The following is a 16,479-nucleotide window of genomic DNA, read 5'->3' on the forward strand; positions in this document are numbered from 1 at the left end:
ATGATGACATCATGCATCTATAAAAAAAAGAATTATATTGATATGTTTATTTCTAAAAGAGTTACGGCAGTTTTTAGTAAAAAAAGTTGAAAAAATTTCGAAAATTAGCCATTTTTAAATTTGTAATTTTTTTGGATGTTTCCCCCATTTACGGGGAACGAGGGAATTTTTTTCAATTTTTGAGGGTAATGTCTTCGACTAGATACGATTTGTGATCTTTTGACGTATCATTGAAAGAAATCGGTTCGGGGGGGGGGGGGGGAAAAAGGGGAAAAAAAAAAAAAAAAAAAAAAAAAAAAAAACCACATCTTAGTAAAACCAATAACTTCTCAGCTTCGCATCAAAGCTAAAATAACTTTTACATTTATTGATTATTATTACCAAAAACGTTTTTATACATTGTATCCAAATTAGTTATAAAAGTGTTAGTTTCAGTAAAGTATTTTTTAATTTTTATCACTAAAAATTCTTACATAGTATCATTTACAAAACTTTTCAAATGCTCTGCAAACATTTCATCGAGAGATCATGAAATTGGAATAATATTTTCTTTTGCATGTACACAAAATTCTGTCATATAACTATTTGCCTTTATCTTTAATATATATACTACATTATCAATGTAATTCTTTATGGCAACCTGTTTTATGATACCTGACTACTTGGATTGATTAGAAATTAATATGGAATATATGGAAAGCTATCATCTCTAGAACCAAGTCGACTAACGTACTGCACTCCTTGATATACAGAAATTACTGATGCTACTAATTGTTGAATAAATTCGTTAAGATATTTTATTAAGTTTTCATTTATAAATATTTTACATTGTTCCATTAGGTAATAAATATAATGAGTAATAACGGTTATTCTTTCCGCATACTTACTGTTCAAAAGTTATGTGTGTAGCCGGTCAGGTTCCACATAACTCAAAATGGCATTACACCTCTCAATGTAATGACAACAATCGTGTCCGGCACTACCGGCGCCTTGCCGACTTTACGTCGGTGTACGCGGTTGAAGTCGTACCGCATCTTTTGGGTCTGATGACTCGTGGCCAGTGAGCTGGCGTGTTTTGATTTTATTCTATTGTTTTTTTTTTTTGGTTGGTATTGGCCTGTTTAGGTGACAATCAACAGTTTATATCATCCTTTACGTGCTATTACGCGAGTGCACAACTGAAATAAAGCAGCGGAAGTTGACATTCCATACGTAAAAGGAATACGTAAAAATTGCACTATGGCTTGGTGATGTTTTGTTTGTTTTTACGATTATTGCTCTAATGTTAATGTATTGATATATTGAATATGTATTAGGTTATATATATGTATAATAAAATTACTGTTTGTAATTGATATTATTTGATTGTCAAGTTAAACCCCCCGATCCGTCATTTATATTAAGATATTAACTTAAAGTATAAATATAAAGTCTTGAAATATTACTCTGGGTATTATAAGTTTCATTCATTATATTTTTACACTTGCAGTAAACAAAATTTGGCAAATGTTCTTGAAATAGTTCAAGGAAATTTTGTACTTCAGATCTCGTCTCTTTATTATCATAGAAGTTTGCCATATAATTTGCTTGCTCTTTTAAGATATCAAAAGATATAAAATTCCCTCCAATTAATCGAACACTAACTCCATTAAGTTGACGACTAGCCAGAAAGTAAACAAAATTGCTAAGATTATGTTGCATAGTAAAACATGTAGCTTTCTAAGTATGATATAAAATGTTTAACACCAAATAAAGGCACCATGTAATTTCAATCATAATTTTTAAACATTTTTTATTAGAATTATACAATAGAAAAATGTAGTCTATAGATGTTTAAATGTTCATATTTAAGTAACCAAAGAATAGCCCCATTATTTGTATATTTAAAAAAATGTCTACTTATTTAAACAAAAGTTTTATAATGACTAATACCTTTATTGTTTTCAGTTACACTTTTAAAGAATTATTAATTACATTTTTTCGAGTTTTTATACATAACAAAATTTGAAATTATTCTCAAAACTAATGACAGTAAAGTAGTTTAAAATATTTAACATCTCCTTTTTTTAAATAATAGTCGTTACAAAAAATACCATCATTCATTATCTAAAATAAAAAAGTTATCCTTTTTCTATTTTTTATGTTTTATTCATATATGTTATAATATACTAATATTCATTCAAGGGATTTAGTAAATAATCATGTAAAATATAAAATAACGAATAATGAATGACACAACCCGAGTCGGTTTGTTATACACGATGCCCTACGACTCGTGCCATCTTTATAAGCCGTCGCCCTATTTTATGAGTACTTGACTGACCAATACCGCGTGCCATACGCCACGTTGCAAAGTCCAGCAAGTGTCGCACGACCAACGACGTCCCGCCGCTAATGATACCGTAGTCTTCTTCCCGTTATCCAAGTGGCGACGTCAACAAACCGATCTTCACCCGCGCACCGTCTCCTACAACGCTGATACCTTCTGTCACTCAAGGATCACGACGGACAGCGCGTTGTACACCAGCGAAAGTGCCGCCATATTATGCGAAAATTATTATTAGTATTGTATTTATCTTATCGGTTTGTTTTATTTTTCTGTAAAAAAAACCTGTTGGCGCTCATTTAATAAACGGCCCACGGGTCTCTACCCTCAAAACCACATTTTTGCGACGTAAGTCGTGTCAAGAACTATAATAATTTTTAATACACTAGCACAGTAGGGTCGTGATACAGTATAGAAATGGCATATATGGGACAAGTATAGATGATGTCAGACAGAGATTAAAATCACTTTCATAAGAAATGGTTCGATGCAAATCTGAACATACTAGTGTGTATAAATATTACTTTATTAACACCTTCTCATATTAATAAAAAAAACACAAATAAAATCTATTGTTGAATATTTTATTTTTTTAACTCATAGATATAATAACTATTTTATATAACCAGAAATATTTTTAATTATTATTTTTATTATTATTTAACAAATTTAGTACAAAATAATAAATTATACATTTATGGATTATTATTATTAAAAACGTTTTTATAAATTGTATCCAAAGTAATCAAAAAATTGTTAGTGTGAGTCAAGTATGTTTCAGCATGACTCCCTAAAAAATCGTACCAAACTTTATCTTCATCATTAGAGGCATTAAATGTATCAATGAGTTTATTCTCTGCTGGGATATTATTGTTTGCAAACATACAATTTTGTTTCATATAATTTTTTGCACTTCTTTTTAATTTAGATAATACTTTATTATAGTAATTTTCTATGCCAACCTGTTCTATAGGACCTAACATTTGTGGATTGTCTAAGAATTTTTGCAGTATTTGTTGAAACGTATTTTCTTTATTACTAAGTCGACTAACGTACTGAACTCCTACTTGTATAGAAGCTACCACTGTTACCAAATTATTAATATAAAAATTAAGAGAATCTATTATATGTTCTTCTAAAACGTAATTACTTGCTTTAATTAGGTACTTTATATAAATTGTAAAAACGGTTATTCTTTCAGAATACTTACAGTAAACAACATCGGGTAAATGATCAAAAAATTTTTCAATGAAATAATCTTTTTGAATATCCTGATTTGTATTATTATAGAAGTTTACTATATTTATTGCTTGCTGTTTTAAGGCATCAAAAGATATAAAATTCCCTCCTTGAAATCGAATACTGACTCCATTAAGTTGATGACTAGCCAAAGAGTAAACAAAATTGCTAAGAATATCGTTCGTTGTAATAACACATGAAACTTCCTGAGTATAATATAAAACGTTCAACACCAAATAAAGGCACCGTGTAGTTGCAATCATAATTTTTAAATTTTTTTTACTAGAATTATACGTAGTAAACTAGAAAAATATAGTTAAAAGCTGCTTAATTGTTCGTATTTAGGTCATTAAATAACAGCCCCTTTATTTGTATAATTAAAAATAAAATATGTATTTAAACAAAAGTTTTTTTTTATGATTGATACCTATATTGTTTACAGTAAAATTTTTAAATTATTGTCAACTACATTTTTTCAAGTTTTTTAATAAAATTGAAATTAGCGAAGATTGTAGTCATGTAATAATTGAAATCAGATATGATCTCAGAATATTAACAATGTATAAAAAAAAAACACATCTCTGTTTCGCGTCGATTCTAAAATGCACCAGCTCTATTTAATAATTAACATTTTTAAGAATATATTTCTTGGGAAATAAATATAGTTTACTTTATATTTTCAAAAATATTAGCTGTGGAATTTAATTTGTAAAATTTGAACGTATTGGGTTTAAATGATTAATAGTAATAGCTATACTTTTAAACATTTAAAAAACATTTAAGAGTGGATACAATCTACTTTAAGTTATAAGTGTTTTGTATCCAACAAAAATTCTGAAAAATGGAATGAAAAAATATTTTTTTTTAAAGGGAAAGAATTTAATCATTCTTTATTTTTAATAACAAAAAATCAAATTACGTTTTATAATTTTTTCAATGAAGCAGTAAAATAAATTTTATCGTATTATGAAATAAATTCGTAATATGATTTTAATAATGAAATTTTTGTATATTGGATTAAAATAAATAATATCCAAAATCTTTACCATTACTAACTCCAATGAAAATACCTACTGCACTTAATAGTGAAAATGTTCCAAAGTTTATAAATAATTATTCTTAATTTCCAAACAAAAATTGTTTATATTATAAGAATAAATTTTTCGTGTACTGTTGATAATAAAATTATTGTTAAAACTAGTTTCCCAGAACATGCCTTCTTTTTCTTACTTTGTATCTATCTTTCTCTCTTATACACGAGTCCAGCATAGAGTTAAGTAGTGATGTCCCTACACCATTAACACTACAAGCGTTGGGTAGACCTGTACACATGACTGGTGAAACAGCTACCGCACAAGTTGTCCGGTTGGTATCAAACACTTTATTCCTTAGGCCTTGTACGTTTTTAACCGCTTTCTGTTGTCCCCACGTACACCCGAGATGGGACAATCCGCCTAAGCTTTGTTCAGGATTCCTCATACTTTTTTTGTCAAACATGAACATGTACTCTCTAAATATATATTATGAAAAATGAGTACTTGGGGGCGTTTGTAACATTCAACCATGAAAATGTTATACGGAAACATTAAAATCAGTTACTTGCTAACTGTAGTCTAAAAATTGTAACTTTTTGTTTTCTAAAATACACTGTCCACTTATGTCATAAATATCGGCGAATCTTAGTATTCACAAAGTTTGCTAGTTTATCTAAATGACTATTTAACGAAATACATGAAATACAACTATTGGTGAAAAAAATAATGTACTTCTATACACAAAAATCATTAGATGACTTATCATCTAATGATTGACTATTGAACTTATTCTCATGAAATACGTCCAATTATGATATTATAAAGGCCAAACATAGTTTTTACATAATAAAGCAAATACGTCTGTTTAGAACTACTGCACTATTAAAACAAATTTTATTTTAAAAGATGAAAATGGCTATTGTATGTTTCTCGACTTTTCTATTTGTTTCTTCACGTTGGCGGTTGACCATTACTTTTAATAATATAGTCTCATTGGGCTTTTAGCGAGTTTAAAAATGAAGTAATTAGCCATCCAAATTTAATTTATTCTCAAACCTCTAATGACAGGAATGCAGTTTAAACTACTTTTTCTAAAATAAACGCCATTAAAAAAAAACGATCATTCATTATCTAAACCTAAAATATAATACTTTTTGTATTTTTTATGTTTTATTGGTATACTAATATTCATTCAAGGTGTTTAGTAAATAAAATATGAAATAACAAATAAAATACTATTTTTGAACATTATATTTTTTAACTCGTTGATATAATTATTATTTTATATAACAGAAAATATTTTTAATTATTATATTTATTATTATTTAACAAATTCAGAACAAAAAAATAACTTTTACATTTATTGATTATTATTATTATTATTATTATTATTATTATTATTATTTGTAAAAACGTTTCGATATATTGTATCCAAAGAATCCAAAAAATTGTTAGTTTCAATAAAGTACGCTTGAGTTTTTCCCACTAAATAGTCGTACTTAGTGGTATGTGCAAAATTTCTCAAATGATCTGCAAACAATCGATCGATATAACTTTTACTTGGGATAGTATTTTCGTCATGATATTGGCAAAATTGTGTCATATATAAATTTGTACTTCTGTTTAATACTTGTAATACATTTTCAATGTAAAACGGTATGCCAACCTGTTCTATGGGACCTGACTTGAATGGATTGTTTTGAAATAAATTCAAAATATCTGGAAAGGCATATACTCTAGTACCAAGTTGACTAACATAATGAATTCCATTTAGTATTGAAATTACCAATTGTACTAATTCTTGAATAAATGTGTTAAGAGATCGTATTCTACCACGATTTATAAATAATTGACATTCTTCCATTACGTAAAAAATATAATGAGTAATAACGGTTATTCTTTCCGCATACTTACAGTAAATAACATCTGGCAAATAATCTTGAAATATTTCAAGGCATGACTGTGCATCTGTTGTTTGGTATACATTATCATAGTAGTCTACGGTATAACTTATATGGAATTGTAAGGTATCAAAAGATACAAAACCCCGTCCTCGAAATGGAATACTGACTCCACGAAGTTGATGACTAGCCAGAGAGTAAACAAAATTCTGAAGAATATCGTTCATTGTAATAACACATGAAATTTTCTGGGTATAATATAAAATGTTCAACACCAAATAAAAGCACCATGTAGTTGCAATCATCATTTTAAAATTTTTTTTACTAGAATTATACGATGTACACTAGAAAAATGTAGTAAAAATCTGCTTAGATGTTCATATTTAAGTCATTAAATAGCAGGCCCTTTATTTGTATATTTAAAAATAAAATGTCTACTTATTTAAACAAAAGTTTTATAATGATTAATACCTTTATTTATTGTACTTAAATATTTAAATATTTGTCTCAAATCAATTTTTTCAAATTTTTATACATAAATAAATTTGAAACTAGTAAAGATTGAATGTTATCAGCTAAATCACTCAATAGTGAATTTGTTTGTAAAAAAAAAAAAAAAAAAAAAAATAGATTGTGCGATAGAAAGTGGGGGGAAAAGAATGAGGGAGGTATCGATGAAGTGGATGAAGTCGTATCTCTGGGTCGAACTATATTTATTTATTAAATAATAAATATCCCTACTTCATTTATTCCTATTCTTGTTTATTACGTGATTTTTTTAGAAGTACTTACCTTTATTTCCTTTAGTAATTGACTGAGTTGGTTTTATGGTGATTTCTTCCTTCAGTGTCAACAGTCGTTTATACTGTCTTGCGTCTATTTCGATTAATTAGTCTCTCTGTGTATATTAGACTTAGAAAAAGGGGTTCTCTATAATGGAACCTGCGTTNTTAAAAAAAGGGATTCTCTACAATGGGACCTGCGTCTATTATAATTTTATCACTTTCTTTTATTTTAAATTCCTTTTATATTATACTATGTTTTTACTAATAATATTTTCGATGAATTCCCTACAGTCGATATCGATATTCTTAAAATTTACTCTGAACTAGCCAAAATATAATTATAAGAATATGTCTATCTATATTCAAAATATAATTAACAAGACTGTGGTGGCCCATCGTTTCTCAGCGTAAAGCCTTGGCTGGCGCGGACACAGTTACCTCGTTAATATATTTTAAATATTATTTGAATACATCTTTTACTATCCTTTACGTCAACTGCCTACAAGTTACCGAAAGGTAATTCGCATAGTCCTTTATGGCTGGCGGGTACACACGCAGAGAATATTTCCAAGATGTAGTTTCCTATCTTACGGACTATATATTTTATGATGAACTCTACCCGGACTACTAGCTCTAGAACTGGCTTGTCGACGGATATAGCGCACTTCAAAAATACTCTTTTTATAAGGTTAGTACTACTCTGTACCTCAACTGCCTACACGTTACCGAAAGGTAATTGGCATAGTCCTTTATGGCTGGCGGGTACACACGCAGAGAATATTTCCAAGATGTAGTTTCCTATCTTACGGACTATATATTTTATGATGAACTCTACCCGGACTACTAGCTCTAGAACTGGCTTGTCGACGGATATAGCGCACTTCAAAAATACTCTTTTTATAAGGTTAGTACTACTCTGTACCTCAACTGCCTACACGTTACCGAAAGGTAACTGGCATAGTCCCTTAGGGCTGACGGGTACACAGGCATAATGTACTACTACTAACACTAATTACTTCTAATCACAAATTATGCTTCTTCATTTAGTTCGGCACATTTAAGGCTGTTCATAAATGTAGGGCACAATAATCTTTATTATGAATATACGATAATGTATGAGGCTATTATGCCTGTATAAATAAAATTACGCTTCTTCACTCTTTTCGGCACATTTGAGGCTGTCCAGAAATGAAGGACATAATAATATTTAAAACCTTTATATAAAAATAAAGATAATGTCTATTTGTCGTGAGAACATTAGGTGATAATAATAATAAATAAAAACTTGTTCCTGTGTAAAATATTAATAAATCATCTAAGACAATGTTCACCACTTAGGATGATAGATATAAAAAAAACTAAGTCACAGGGACAAAATATTTACTTATACTGACGCAGATTCCATGTAAGAGAATATTTAGAGTGTAGTCGTCGAAGTCGCAGCCGCAGAAAATCGTCAAAAGAAGTCCCTTTTTTACGAGAAAAAATGACTTTTTATACGCCGTATGAAGTAAGCCAGCGATCTCTATTGAAATTTCTAAGATGTTGGATAATTATTTGTGATTGGTTAATTGTGATAGAAACCCTGCCGTGGGCGTAGTTAATGAATTGTAGGGGACTGGTTTGAAACATGTGTTGATAAATAGTTATTTTTATTACCCTAAAAGGGAAACATTCCTTAGATGATTTTTTGCTTTATTCATATATATGTGATATTTAGTACATGTGTTAATATTTATACTATATGTTCCAATGATTATAAATCCTAATTTCCAAACAAAAATTATTTATATTATAAGAACAAATTTTAAATGAATACTAATATTCATTCAAAGGGTTTAGTAAATAATCATGTAAAATATAAAATAACGAATAATGAATGACACAACCCGCGTCGGTTTGTTATACACGATGCCCTACGACTCGTGCCATCTTTATAAGCCGTCGCCCTATTTTATGAGTACTTGACTGACCAATACCGCGTGCCATACGCCACGTTGCAAAGTCCAGCAAGTGTCGCACGACCAACGACGTCCCGCCGCTAATGATACCGTAGTCTTCTTCCCGTTATCCAAGTGGCGACGTCAACAAACCGATCTTCACCCGCGCACCGTCTCCTACAACGCTGATACCTTCTGTCACTCAAGGATCACGACGGACAGCGCGTTGTACACCAGCGAAAGTGCCGCCATATTATGCGAAAATTATTATTAGTATTGTATTTATCTTATCGGTTTGTTTTATTTTTCTGTAAAAAAAACCTGTTGGCGCTCATTTAATAAACGGCCCACGGGTCTCTACCCTCAAAACCAGTGTCGACAACATTTTTGCGACATAAGTCGTGTCAAGAACTATAATAATTTTTAATACACTAGCACAGTAGGATCGTGATACAGTATAGAAATGGCATATATGGGACAAGTATAGATGATGTCAGACAGAGATTAAAATCACTTTCATAAGAAATGGTTCGATGCAAATCTGAACATACTAGTGTGTATAGATATTACTTTATTAACACCTTCCCATATTAATAAAAAAAACACAAATAAAATCTATTGTTGAATATTTTATTTTTTTAACTCATAGATATAATAACTATTTTATATAATCAGAAATATTTTTAATTATTATTTTTATTATTATTTAACAAATTTAGTACAAAATAATAAATTATACATTTATGGATTATTATTATTATTATTATTTTTTCTAAAAATGTTTTGATAAATTCCATCCAAATGTGCCATAAAAGTGTTAGTTTCAGTAAAGTAACATTGAGTTATTTGCACTAAAAATTCGAACATAGTATCTAATGGACTACTTTTCAAATATTTCTCAAAGAATTCATCGATATAATTTGAAATTGGGATATTATTTTTGTCTTTACATACACAAAATGTTGTCATATAAATCTTTGCATCCGTTATTAATTGTTGTAATACATTATCAATGTAATACTGTATGCCAACCTCTTCTATGGGACCTGAATTCAGTGGATTTATTAGAAATAAATATGAAGTATTTGGAAAGGTATAATATCTAGAACCAAGTTGACTAACATAATGAATTCCATCTTGTATAGAATTTACCAATTCTACTAATTGTTTAATAATTTCGTTAAGAGATTTTATTTTATCATAATCCATACATATTTTACATGCTTTCAGCAGGTAATAAATATAATGAGTAACAGTGGTTATTCTTTCCGCATACTTACAGTAAACAATATCTGGTAAATGATCTTGAAAATGTTTAAGGTATGTTTGTGCTTCAGGATAATAATAGCGGTCTGCTGCTTTAATTGCTCGCTCTTTTAAGTTTTCAAAAGATATAAAATTCCCTCCTTGAAATCGAACACTGACTCCATTAAGTTGACGACTAGCCGCAGAGTAAACAAAATTCTGAAGAATATCGTTCATTGTAATAACACATGAAATTTTCTGGGTATAATATAAAATGTTCAACACCAAATAAAGGCACCGTGTAGTTGCAATCATCATTTTTAAATTTTTTTACTAAAATTATACGATGTAAACTAAAAAAATGTAGTTAAAAGCTGCTTAAATGTTCGTATTTAAGTCATAAAATAACAGGCCCTTTATTTGTATATTTAAAAATAAAATGTGTACACATTTAAACAAAAAGTTTATAATTGTTAATATCTTTATTTTTGTGCATATATTTTAAAATATTTGTCCCAAATCAATTTTTTCAAATTTGTATACATAAATAAATTTGAAACTAGTGAAGATTAGTAGTCATGTAATAATTTAAATCAGTTTTGCTCTCAGAATATTGCCTCGATAGAGTTAAAAAAAATTTATTTTTAATCGCTTAAAACAAATAAATGTTTTTTATAGTTCCCGAGAAAACTTAAGAAAACTTAAATAATCTTAAAATTATACATTGATCGATATCAGAATTTCAATAAAATCTTGTTAAATTAATTTTAAAACGGTATCCCATTAGCGTAGTGATAGATTATAGATATGGTATAGATTGGACAAGTATAGATGATATCTGACAGAGATTAAAAACACTTTCATAAGAAATGCTTCGATGCAAATCTGTTCATTATGTTGAATGTTGTGTCGCACCTAGAATGAGACACGGTAACTTTTTTGGAGTGAATGTAGTTATAATGTGAGATAAAACTAAAAGGTAGTAGCACAACATATATTTAGACAACGGTTCTTTAATTATAGAAATACAATTATTTATAACTATAACATTAATTGTCTGAAGGTAAAATCACTTATAAATCATAACACAATATTTTTATACAATGGTTCAATCGTTATTGCTTATATTACTAAGATGTGTTTTTTTTTTTTGTGTCTGTTACCACTTTTTCTCAGCTTTCACCAAACGAATTTCCTTCAACGATACGTCAAAAGATGTAGCTTTTGAAATAATCCACCAATTTTTTAAAATTAAACAATATCTAAATATTTTTATCGAAGCGTTTTTTTTTTTATATCATTATACTTGATCCAACTATGCCACGTCACCACTGTGCCGCGACCCACCTATGATGGGTTTTTTATTTTTTTATTTTACTGAATAAGAACTTATCCTCTCTGGGTTCTCTGTTTTCTTGTACATTCTCTTTTATATTACTCAAAGACAGGTGGAACACGTTGTAAATCATTTGGGACGCGACAACATTCTGTTGCTATCACAGAATGTCAAATGTTTTCATATCACTATTTTTCAATTCGAATATTTTTTTTATTATTATTCATACGGAGCATAAAACGATATTGTAGCCATAAACGCATTAGACAAGTTTAGATTAGTTTTTTCATTTTACGAATTAAAATATAATTATTCTTCACTGAATCAGAGTTTACAGACTTTTTAAAGCCGTTAAGAAAGCGCCCCTAAGTAAAAATTGTCTTAATTTAAAAAAAAAAAATTTATTGCATTATCAGCCCATTAAGTGCCAAAGCGGCCTTCCCCAAAGGCGTTATCAACTTGGACACATTATACCTAATGTAAAAATTACCGGAAATAAAAATCATTTTTTTTATGATTCCTCATACTTTTTTTGTCAAACATGAACATGTACTCTCTAAATACATATTATGAAAAATGAGTACTTGGGGGCTTTTGTAACATTTAACCAAGAAAATGTTATACGGAAACTTTAGAATCAGTTACTTGCTAACTGTAGTCTAAAAATTGTAACTGTTTGTTTTATAAAATACACTGTCCACTTATGTCATAAATATCGGCGAATCTTAGTATTCACAAAGTTTGCTAGTTAATCTAAATGACTATTTAACGAAATACATATAATGCAACTATTGGTGAAAAAAATAAATTACTTCTATACACAAAAATCATTAGATGACTTATCTTCTAATGATTGACTATTGAACTTATTCTCATGAAATACGTCCAATTATGATATTATAAAGGCAAAACATAGTTTTTACATAATAAAGCAAATACGACTGTTTAGAACTACTGCACTTGCATGTTATCACCTAAATCACTCACTAGTGAATATGTTCCAAAATTTATAAATAATTATTCCTAATTTCCAAACAAAAATTGATTATATTAAAAGAACAAATTCTTCGTGTACTGCTCTAGTAAAAATGTTGAGGAAAATAAATGTTATTTAAAAAAATTTTATTTTAAAAGATGAAAATGGCTATTGTATGTTTTTCGACTTTTCTATTTGTTTCTTCACGTTGGCGGTTGACCATTACTTAATTATATAGTCTCATTGGGTTTTTAGCGAGTTTATAAATGAAGTAATTATCCATCCAAATTTAATTTGTTCTCAAAACTCTAATGGCAGGAATGCAGTTTAAACTACTTTTTCTAAAATAAATGCCATTAAAAAAAACAATCATTCATTATCTAAAATTAAAATATAATATATTTTCTATATTTTATGTTTTATTGGTATACTAATATTCATTCAAGGTGTTTAATAATAAAATATAAAATAACAAATAAAAAACTATTTTTGAACATTTTATTTTTTAACTCATTGATATAATTATTATTTTATATAACAGAAAATATTATTAATTATTATTTAACAAATTTAGTACAAAAAAATACCTTTTACAATTATTGATTATTATTATTATTATTATTTCTAAAAAGGTTTTGATAAATTCCATCTAAATGATCCATAAAAGTGTTAGTTTCAGTAAAGTAACATTGAGTTTTTTGCACTAAAAATTCGTACATAGTATCATTTTTAAAATTTTTCAAATGCTCATTATACAACTTATCAATATAACTTGAAATTGGGATATTATTTTTGTTTTCATATACACAAAATGTTTTCATATAAATTTTGGCATCTGTGTTTAATTGTTGTAATACATTATCAATGTAATTCTGTATGCCAACATGTTCTATGGGACCTAAATTAAGTGGATTGTTTATAAATAAATATGAAATATTTGGAAAGGTATATTTTCTAGAACCAAGTTGACTAACATAATGAATTCCATCTTGTATAGAATTTACCAATTCTACTAATTGTTTAATAAATTTGTTAAGAGATGTTTTTCTTTCATAATCTATACATATTTTACATGCTTCCAGCAGGTAATAAATATAATGAGTAATAGCGGTTATTCTTTCCGCATACTTACAGTAAACAATATCTGGTAAATGATCTTGAAAATGTTCAAGGAATATTCGTGCTTTAGGATTATTATAGTGGTCTGCTGCTTTAATTGCTACCTCTTTTAAGTCTTCAAAAGATATAAAATTCCCTCCTTGAAATTTAACACTGACTCCATTAAGTTGACGACTAGCCGCAGAGTAAACAAAATTCTGAAGAAATTCTAGCATTGTAATTTCACTTGAAACTTTCTGAGTATAATATAAAATGTTCAACACCAAATAAAGGCACCATGAAGTTCCAATCATCATTTTTAAATATTTTTTACTAGAATTATACGATGTAAACTAAAAAAATGTAGTTAAGAGCTGCTTAAATGTTCGTATTTAAGTCATAAAATAACAGGCCCTTTATTTGTATATTTAAAAATAAAATGTGTACACATTTAAACAAAAAGTTTATAATTGCTAATATCTTTATTTTTGTACATATATTTTTAAATATATGTCTCATATCAATTTTTTCAAATTTGTATGCATAATTACATTGGAAACTAGTGAAGATTGAAGTCATGTAATAATTTAAATCATTTATGTTCTCAGAATATTGCCTCGATAGAGTTAAAAAAAGTTTATTTTTAATTGCTCAAAACAAATAAATGTAATTTTATAGTTCCCGAGAAAACTTTATAATTTAATCTTAAAATTATACATTGATCGATATCAGAATTTCAATAAAATCTTGTTAAATTAATTTTAAAAGGGTAAGCCATTAGGGTAGTGAAAGATTATAGATATAGTTTAGATTGAACAAGTATAGATGATATCTGACAGAGATTAAAAACACTTTCATAAGAAATGCATCGATGCAAATCTGTACATACTGGTGTATGTTGTGTCGCACCTAGAATGAGACACGGTAACTTTTTTGAAGTGAATGTAGTTATAATGTGAGATAAAATTAAAAGGTTGTAGCACAATATATATTTAGACAACGGTTCTTTAATTATAGAAATACAATTACTTATAACTATAACATTAATTGTCTGAAGGTAAAATCACTTATAAATCATAACACAATATTTTTATACAACGGTTAGATCGTTATTGCTTATTAGTTGTCAATTACTAATTACTTCCTTACCCCACTACACTAATATCATAACAATAGGGGTTCGTAACACCACCGCGTAGAATGAAATCATATTACCCATTTTTAGCTTCGATGCGAAGCTGAGAAGGTATTGGTTTTACTAAGATGTGTTTTTTTTTGTGTTTGTTACCATTTTTTCTCACTTTTCACCGAACAGATTTCTTACAACGATACGTCAAAAGATCACAAATCGTATCTCGTCGAAGAAATTACCCTCAAAATTGGAAACAAATTCCCTTGTTCCCCGTAAATGGGGGAAACCTCCAAAAAAATTACAAATTTAAAAAAAACTAATTTTTTCAATTTTTTTATTTAAAATAGACATAACTTTATTAAAATTAACCATATCAATATAATGTTTTTTTTTTAGACGCATGATATCATTATCTTCCATTTGGTATATTTTTTTTTAACCCTTCACCTGCCCACAGTGGGTGATTTAGAATGACAACTTTTTCACAAAAATTTTACTTTTTCAAGTTAAATTTTGAAAGTGTTCCGAAAAGTCTGACACTTTTATATATATCTTAAATTAAATCTAATGTAATATACTTTATCATGAAAAAAAATTTCGGACTTTTTTTTATCTTCACGATGAAAATGGCTATCAAATGCTATTTTTGTGTGAAAATTTTCGATTTTGTATTTTACATTTTTAACTTTATTATGCTATAACTATTAGAAAAATGTATGGATTAATACAACTTTTTCATGAGAAGTGGTATTTATATACATCTTTCATTCAACATACTGTTTTTTTTAAATCTGACCATTTTCCAATATACGAGGGGAGTTCAAATCAAAAATATGCATATAGAAAGTAAAACTTTTTCAATTTAACTTTTGAAAGTGTTCGGGAAAGTTTGATACTTGTATATATATATATATATATATATATATATATATATATATATATATATTATAAATTAAAGTTTATTACATAAACTTTAATTTGAAAAAAAATTGACCTCTGGACTTGTCTTCGTGGTGAAAAGAGACACCAAAGTTAAAAAAATTATGAATTTTCGAAAAATGTATGGATTAATACAATTTTTTATGGTAAAACTTTTTACTACTCTTTTCATCAAAATTATTTTTTTTTTGAAATCGGACAATTTCCCTTTATACAATGCGGTTAGGTTGGTCGTGTTATAAAAGGAGAAGAATCGGAAGCTGTAAGAACAGTTATAGAAATGAATGTTGAAGGAAGAAGAGGTAGAGGAAGACCAAAAAAGAGATGGAGGGATGCTATTGAATGCGATATGAGAATAGCTGATATAAGCGTAGATGATGTGGGAGATCGTGTCAAGTGGAAGTTTAGGATAAGGGTGGCTGATCCAAAGTAGTTGGGATTAAGGCGAGGAGAGAGATGAAGAAGGTGCGAATTTGAAATTTGAAAAATACGAGTAAAATGTAGAAATTCTTCAACTTAACTTTTGAA

General features: G+C 28.2%; 1 protein-coding gene across 1 annotated transcript in view; it reads right to left on the reverse strand.

The window, feature by feature from the left end:
• Positions 1 to 9,903: 9,903 nt before the first annotated feature.
• Positions 9,904 to 16,479, reverse strand: part of LOC126906599 (uncharacterized) — a 33,058-nt gene continuing 26,482 nt past the window's right edge. The window contains exons 2-3 of the mRNA XM_050687259.1: positions 13,868 to 14,173; positions 9,904 to 10,458 (exon numbers count right to left, since the gene is read on the reverse strand). Of these exons, the coding sequence (XP_050543216.1) occupies positions 9,967 to 10,458; positions 13,868 to 14,173 (798 nt within the window). The 3' untranslated portion in view covers positions 9,904 to 9,966. The remainder of the gene's footprint in view (positions 10,459 to 13,867; positions 14,174 to 16,479) is intronic.

This window comes from Daktulosphaira vitifoliae, unplaced genomic scaffold, assembly GCF_025091365.1.
Source record: "Daktulosphaira vitifoliae isolate Bord-2020 unplaced genomic scaffold, ASM2509136v1 Scaffold_5, whole genome shotgun sequence".
NCBI classification, from domain to species: domain Eukaryota; kingdom Metazoa; phylum Arthropoda; class Insecta; order Hemiptera; family Phylloxeridae; genus Daktulosphaira; species Daktulosphaira vitifoliae.